Genomic DNA, 8,408 nt, shown 5'->3' with positions numbered 1-8,408 from the left:
CANATTCATACATACATGCATATATACATACATACATACATACATACATACAAAACAAAGAAACAAACAAACAAACAAACAAACAAACAATATATATATATATATGCATGTATGTATGTATATAGATATAGAATAGATATAGATATATATATATAACAGGATTTGGAATTGAGATACGCGCAAGTATTGAATATTTCAATTGTTATGCACAGTCATGTACAAATCCAAGGACGAAATAAAAAAGGTTGTTATTAAATAAATCAGTGATGCAGTATAACTACTAGGCTGTGTAGAGTCAAACCACTACTAACCTGTGTATAACTCAATGAAGTCGTACGTGAAACCAAGCTCCTCCTCGTCTTCTTGCCCATCCCACAGATCAGCACTGGGGGCGGCTTCGAGTGTGGATTTTGGCACTCCCAGTTCATGACCTACCTAATTGCACAGTGGGGTAGGGAATGCGTCAGAAAATCTCATCAAACAGAATCCTACCTTAGTCTTGGAATTGGCAGACACAGAGACTCGCAACATATGGCTAGTTATAGGACGTGAAATTGACTGCGCTTTGGATGAGTTTTACATACCTTGAACACCTCACTCTTATGCAGATCAGAGATCAGTTGAACATCCACTACGCCGTCGCCCGCCTGGTGCAAGTCGAATTGGAATGTGATTGGTAAGCGACCACGTGCAAACCTTCCAAATTTGTGCAGAAGGACTTCCCCCATTCCCATATAAGGCAAGTCAGCTGCAAAAAAAAGTACTTAACTGATTGCACAAACATACATTTGGTCATCCGGTCACATTATCGGCCAATTGAGGACGAGAGATATGTTATGCACACGCCGTAGAAGGAGCCATCCAAGAACACAAAAATAAGCACACGAAGCATGTACTTTAAATAGTTTACACTCGACCGTCTAAAGCAGTTCGCTAGAGTGCGAATTGTCATAAAGTGTAACAATTGACAACATGTTTGAATTTAGACTCAACTACATTGGTCTCCTTCTTCAATCTAGATTTAACTACATAAATCTCTTTGCTTGATAACCATACGAGACGACCTCAGAAAACCCGTTTAAATCCTATATCTCAAAAAAGTGTATTTTATAACTTAATTTCAGTTTAGGATGGGAGGCCCATAATGGACCTAATTTTCACTACACACACTGTACAGATTCTTGTCTGTGCGGAAAGTTTTTAAGGTTTAAGGTTTAGGCCAACCCCTTCACTACACATTCGGTACAGATTCTTGTCCGTGCACGAAGTTTTTGGGGTATATGGATTTAGGATTTTAGCAAGGCCTTAACACCTTAATGTACTTAACCTTCACTCTCTGTACACATTCTTGTCTGTGCGCGAAGTCGTATACATGTCTACACCATATAGAGATAGATAGCAGTAGAGTTTTAGGGTTTTCATCACAGATAAGAACGACGAGGCAATAAAAAGCTTACGACATTTTAATAGAAATAGGGAAGATAGAACTTTGAGACTATCCAGCCGTTAGCATAAAAAGTGAAGTACTTCTGACAAAAACTAAAAAAAGTATATACGACTTTCAGCGGATCTCCTTACTGGATACAAAAGTGACAAAAAATCGAATCAATGTTTGCCAAGTAGCACACAGTTGCTGAGGAGAGATGCTTCGTCCCACAACTGTGTCTTGATGTAGCAATCTAAGTGTTATTATCCGAACCATCGCAGATAAATGGCGCAACGGAAGCAACGCATAAGTGTGAATACATACATTCATCACACACACGCACCTTGCAGAAGTAAGCGAGGTAGCCATCCTCGTCCATGTTACCGGTTCCCATGACAACGCATGGGGTGCCTGATTGTGAGAGTAGCTGAGCACAGTAGTACGCTGTTGGTGTGCGCATATACGATCGCAGCTGTCCCGTGGCAAAGGCCTCACCCTCAATTCCACACGCATCATCGACCAAACTCTGCGTGTGCGGAAGGCGTCAGTGTTCAAATATATAGATATGAGTAGCTGTATGCTCGGATAAAACCATCCCTTGGCGCTACGTCGTTGTACGGTGTGGCTGTAGGCCTGGGTATATAGTGGGCCGTGTGTGCATCTTGCAGGGGATTATCATTCCCAATCTCTTTGTGACATCAAATGAGAGTGTGCTGCATATACCTGGATTTGCTTGTGGATGGCAGTTTGGTCGATGACCTTCATTTCACACTTGAGAGCTTCACAGGCCTCGCGTGCACGATTCAGAGCCCAGTCAGACGAATGGATGGGCTGTGAAATGGCCAGCACCTGCATGAGAGCATCAGGGCAATGAGCACAGACAGACACGTAGCAGGTGGCTCATGATATTGAGCACAGACACGTAGCAGGTGACTCATGATATTGAGCACAGACACGTAGCAGGTGGCTTATGATATTGAGCACAGACACGTAGCAGGTGGCTCACGAAATTGAGCACAACACGTAGCAGGTGGCTCATGATATTGAGCAGAGACACGTAGCAGGTGGCTCATGATATTGAGCACAGACACGTAGCAGGTGTCTCATGATATTGAGCACAGACACGTAGCAGGTGGCTAATGATATTGAGAACAGACACGTAGCAGGTGGCTCCTGATATTGAGCACAGACACGTAGCAGGTGGCTAATGATATTGAGCACAGACACGTAGCAGGTGGCTCCTGATATTGAGCACAGACACATAGCAGGTGACTCATGATATTGAGCACAGACATATAGCAGGTGTCTCGTTATATTGAGCACAGACACGTAGCATGTGACTCATGATATTGAGCACAGACACGTAGCAGGTGGCTCATGATATTGAGCACAGACACGTAGCAGGTGACTCGTGATATTGAGCACAGACACGTAGCAGGTGTCTCGTGATATTTAGCACAGACACGTAGCAGGTGACTCATGATATTGAGCACATACACGTAGCAGGTGTCTCATGCAAACCCACCGGATGAGGGCCGTGACTGCATTGGATGCTGCAGTTCACTAAGGCTATAGACTTAGTGAGAGCTAATATAAACCACTGTTGTGTGCCTACAGTTGAAGTATGAAAGTATGCAATTGCACGCACTAGAAATTGTCAACACTTGTCAGAGTTTGATGTTCCCAGATACACTAATGAGATGACCTGTGTGCAGCCCTGTGTGTACGATACACTTATGAGATGCACCTGTGTGCAGCCCTGTGTGTGTGATACCTTCTTAATGGGAGAGTCTGGCTTTGACTCGGCGTATTTGCACAGTGCGAGCGTCACGGCGCTGTCCACACCGCCACTCACAGAGATCACACATGCCGTAAGACCTGTGTAGTATACGTATTAAAATGAAGTGTTGGTATAAAAGCGCGTCGCATTCGAATTGAAGCAGTCAGAAAACCTCCTGAAAAGGCTCACACAACTATCACAAGAATAACACAACACCCTTACACAACTAGCACAAGAATAACACGGTACCCTCACACAGCTATCACAAGAATAAAATATCACACTCACACAACTATCACAAGAGTAACACAATACGCTCAAACACGCGAGAAGGCATCAAATTAATGAGGGGATGAGGAAATGGCAGTGAGAGAGTGACAGATAGAAAGAGAGATAGCCACAAGGATAAGGGCACATGACAAAACACAATACATACATGCGAAGAACCGTAGGAAAACAACACGTACGACGTAATACTATACACATACAGCACATCCCATTTCTATAGCATATGACTCCACATAGTTTGGCAAACTCAAAGCAAGATATGTGTACTCGACAGACACAAATATGGCAGAGGGTTTTTAGGCTTTAGAGTTTTGAAAAAGGGTAAGTATGACCTACCGCATTGCTTTAGGTATGCGTTGAATTTGTCCACCTTCTTATCAGCCCAGTCGCGAGCGTTGAATCCTCTCTCTTTACGATACTCGTCCAGCAACACCTGGGTCCATAATTGAATCAGTGAGTGCACAGTTAAGTCAGTGAGTCTATAGTTTTCTGTGAGTGCACAGTTAAGTCAGTGAATTCATAATTGAGTCTGTAGTCCATAGTTGAGTCAGCGAGAAAATAGTTGAGTAAGCGAGCAAATAGTTAGTCGGTGAGTAAATAGTTATCAGTATGTCCATATATAAGTCAGTGAGTGCAAAGTTGAGTCAGTGGGTCCATAATTAAATCAATGAGTCAATAGTCAGTAAGTGCATAGTTTAGTCAGTGAGTGCATAGTTGAGTCAGTGGGTCCATAATTAAATCAGTGAGTCAAATGTCAGTCAGTAAGTGCATAGTTTAGTCAGTGAGTGCATTGTTGAGTCAGTGGGTCCTTAATTAAATCAGCGAGTCAATAGTTAGTCAGTAGGTGCATAGTTTACGTGAGTGCATAGTTAGGTCAGTGATTCCATAGTTAGCCAGTGAGTCAATAGTTAGTCAGTAAGTGCATAGTTTAGTCAGTGAGTGCATTGTTGAGTCAGTGGGTCCCTAATTAAATCAGTGAGTCAAGAGTTATCAGTAGGTGCATAGTTTACGTGAGTGCATAGTTAGGTCAGTGATTCCATAGTTAGCCAGTGAGTGTATAGTTAAGTCACTGCGTCCATAGTTAAGTCACTGAGCCCCAAGTAAGTCGGTGACTCCATAGTTAGTCTGTGAGGGCATAGTTACGTCAGTGGGTATATAGTTAACATTTAGTGTTTTGGGGTTTGAGTGCATCGTTATGTCAGCGAGTACTAAGCATGATTAGGCAGCGCAAATTTAAGCACACCCTCGACACAAGCTGCGTGGCTGAGGGCCGCATTTCTGTACAGCCCACACGCGATACCAATTGGCTTGCGTTCTACTTGAGACTGATGCTAGGAGTATTGAATACGACTTACTAAAAAGCGTCTTATTAAGCATGGAGTCCGCCCTATATCAGGAACCATTGGCAGTCATTGGAAGTACTATAAACATTGGAGGTGCTGTTTAAAAATCTAAGCGTGATGCTTGATGGACATTCTACGGATGAATTTAAAATAAGATGAATCCTTTATTCTCAACTGGAGGACTCGTCCAGATAGTAGAGCCCTTTGCCATTTTTTACTCCCCCGGAACTTCTTACGTATTCTCAACTAATGATCACAGCCCAAAAAGATTACACGATAGTTCAGTTAACTCTACAATGATCTATTTGAAGAGTTAAACCACAAGCACAAATAAGACTAAGCGATCATAAAACTTCAGCAACCTATGTAGGCACCGACAATTCTCATTCGTCGAACTAATGTATTCAAAGTACGCACTTCAGTTGCTCAGCGATACCACTGCACTTGTAGTGGCCACAACGACCCTAATACAACACAGTGGTCAAACTATCAGCAAGCACACGTACCTGAAACTACCAGCAACACACGTAATTAAAACTATCAGCAAACACGCGTAACTAAAACTATCAGCAAACACATGTAACTGAAACTATCAGCAAACACAGGTACCTGAAACTGTAAGCAAACACAGGTAACTGAAACTATCAGCAAACACGTGTAACTGAAACTATCAGCATATACGTGTCACAAAATCTATCAGCAAACACAGGTCACTGAAACTATCAGCAAACAGCACATGCAACTGAAACTATCAGCAAATACATGTAACTGAAACTATCAGCAAACACACGTAACTGAAACTATCAGCAAACACACGTAACTGAAACTGTCAGCAAGTATATGTAACTGAAACTATCAACCAACACAGGCAACTGAAACTATCAGCAAACACGTGTCAATGAAATTGTCAGCAAACACAGGTCACTGAAACTATCAGCAAACACGTGCAACTGAAACTATCAACCAACACAGGCAACTGAAACTATCAGCAAACACGTGTCAATGAAATTGTCAGCAAACACATGTCACTGAAACTATCAGCAAACAAATGTAACTGAAACTATCAACAAATACATGTCACTGAAACTATCAGCCAACACGGGCAACTGAAACTATCAGCAAACACCCGTGACTGAAACTATCAGCAAACACATGAAACTGAAACTATCAGCAAACACACGTAACTGAAACTATCAGCAAACATATCTAACCGAAACTATCGGTAAACACATCATAACGCAAACACATGTATCTCGAAACCATCAGCCAACACGTGTATCTCGAAACCATCAGCCAACACGTGTATCTCGAAACCATCAGCAAATACATGTAACTGAAACTATCAGCAAACACATGTAACTGAAAGTATCAGCACACACATGTAGCTGAAACTATCAAAAAACACACGTAACTGAAAGTATCAGCAACACATGTAACTGAGATTATCGGTAAACACATATAACTTAAACTATCAGCAAACACATGTATCTCGAAACTATCATCCAACACATGCATCTCGAAACTATCAGCAAATACATATCACTGAAACTGTCAGCAAACACACGTAACTGAGACTATCAGCAAACACACGTAACGCTTTACCGATGTGCATCAATACATATGGACGCGAATGACAACAAAATGGAGATGACACATTGTTGGTCACGACATCGTGATTATATCACAGCATCTTCACGTAAAAATTCTAAGCAGCATATGATGAACAATCGCTTACCATACGGCAGAATTGTCAAAGTGAAAGTTTAATGCCCAATGTAAAGCGAAGAAACGATCTTCAAAGTGCTGACTACCAGATGCTACATTGGAAGTACTTTTGCACTCGTTGGTATTGTCGTTGGAATTAGTTTTGCACTCGTTGGTATTGGAAATATTTGGGCATTCGTTGCCTGCATCGTTTTCCTTATTATCACAGTTTTCTTATCGTCGGCTCAACAACAGCATTATCTAATGACGCAGCTTTGAAAATCTTGAATTTATATGAGTGCGTTATACACATCAGCACAGTGCTGCTGCCAGTGTATATAATGTTTCCACCCGTACTCCAACACAGACCCGTAATTCAGGGAATACACACAAGTGATTCGGGAATACAAAGCCAGACAAGACACACCTGAACATCCGCGTGTAGCTTCACCATACTGTAAGTTTTTTGTAGCCGTTGCTGTCCGCGACAAATAGTCTGGACAGGTCTATTTGGTATATTGTTGTGGTTGGTGGGTAACCTTTAGGTGGCTCACCTACTGCACAGATCACAAAGTAAAATGAGATCAGCGACCGGCGTGTCTGTTTACTTTTATATTGTTTTGGCGATGACTTCCTCTTCCACAACAAGAGAGAGTTGAAGAAAGTGATGACTGATGAGTCTGCCGTTGCCCATAATCAGACGCTGCGCCGTAGTGTGATGCGCCAATCAGCGCTTCGTTGGTCAAGTTGCTTGAGAACTGGGACACTGTGTATAAGTACCGAACAGCTCGTTCTGAAATAAGAGGTGACTGCCGACTGCTGCGATGAATTCATGGCCTCCTCCGTTATCCGTGCTGTATTTTTAGATGCAGTATTCATGGCTTTCTAACTAATAAAAATATCAAGCTATTTCTAATTACATGCTGTGCCTTCGATGTAGTTGAGTGCATCTGTTCAATATATAGCGCATTATATTCATATATTTATTTGTTAAGTAGTGGGACAAATAGAGTATTGATTGCAAATGGCTTCACTCTCTGCCCTGGTGGGGTATGGTGGGGGTGAGAGTGATTCAGATTCTGCATCCACCCCCGTGTCACCACAGTCCACTGAAGGCGATGTGGTGCTTGTGGGAGCCGAGGGATCGAAAGATACGCAGCAGTCGAACGAAGGCGATGGTGTGCTTGTTGGATCAAGTGCAAGCGCTGAAGGTAAAGAGAGAGATCAGAAGGATATGGATAGTACGGCGGGCGTAGATGGGTCGCCAAACGGGGTGGACGCAAGCCTTAAGCGAAGTGCACTGGATGACGAAGAGAACGCGGACTCTGATGGAGACTACCCGTTCGCCTGTAAGAAAATCAAACTGCCGCCGCCAGTGGTGGGTGAGGTGGACATGGAACTCAACGAACGCATCACCAAATACATCACACTCAGCAAAGACAAGGGCAGGAACTTCAACGCCCGCCTGCGTACTAACAAGAACTTCCAAAACCCACACATCTGTGAAGTACTGGTGCAGCAATTGGGACTGAATGAGACCCAAAGCATGTGTGCCAAGCATATCTTTGATCCGGCAGAGTTTGATGATAAGGGCTGCTACTACCAAGATTTGTGTACGTGACTGCAGCTATCTGTATTTTTACTTTGACTACTTGCCGGTAAACTTTCTTATGTATGTATGCATATAATTACGGTTCTACATCTGCGAGGCTTATATATATATATATATATATATATATATATATATATATATATATATATATATAATATATATATATATGTATATATATGTATACTGTATATATATAATTATATAATTATAATTATATATGTATATGTATGTATATATATAAATATAAATATATGC

At 42.0% G+C, this 8,408-nt stretch overlaps 2 protein-coding genes across 2 annotated transcripts; one reads left to right on the top strand and one right to left on the bottom strand.

The window, feature by feature from the left end:
- Window positions 1-306: 306 nt before the first annotated feature.
- On the bottom strand, window positions 307-728 carry SARC_01875 (NAD+ synthetase; the record flags this gene model as incomplete). The annotated part of the gene is made up of 2 exons (XM_014304398.1): window positions 307-435; window positions 585-728. The coding sequence occupies 2 exons, from the start codon at window positions 726-728 to the stop codon at window positions 307-309; spliced, it is 273 nt and encodes a 90-aa protein (XP_014159873.1).
- Window positions 729-7,460: 6,732 nt separating this feature from the next.
- SARC_01874 (hypothetical protein) lies at window positions 7,461-8,170 on the top strand. The gene has a single exon (XM_014304397.1). The coding sequence runs from the start codon at window positions 7,566-7,568 to the stop codon at window positions 8,160-8,162; it is 597 nt and encodes a 198-aa protein (XP_014159872.1). The 5' UTR covers window positions 7,461-7,565; the 3' UTR covers window positions 8,163-8,170.
- Window positions 8,171-8,408: the final 238 nt, after the last annotated feature.

This window comes from Sphaeroforma arctica (genome assembly GCF_001186125.1).
Source record: "Sphaeroforma arctica JP610 unplaced genomic scaffold supercont1.79, whole genome shotgun sequence".
NCBI classification, from domain to species: Eukaryota; class Ichthyosporea; order Ichthyophonida; genus Sphaeroforma; species Sphaeroforma arctica.
This window is presented reverse-complemented; position numbering and strand designations above follow the sequence as displayed.

What these genes read in the sequence shown, in the direction of transcription:
- SARC_01874 (XM_014304397.1), top strand. Translation starts at nt 7,566, where the DNA reads ATGGCTTCACTCTCTGCCCTGGTGGGGTATGGTGGGGGTGAGAGTGAT.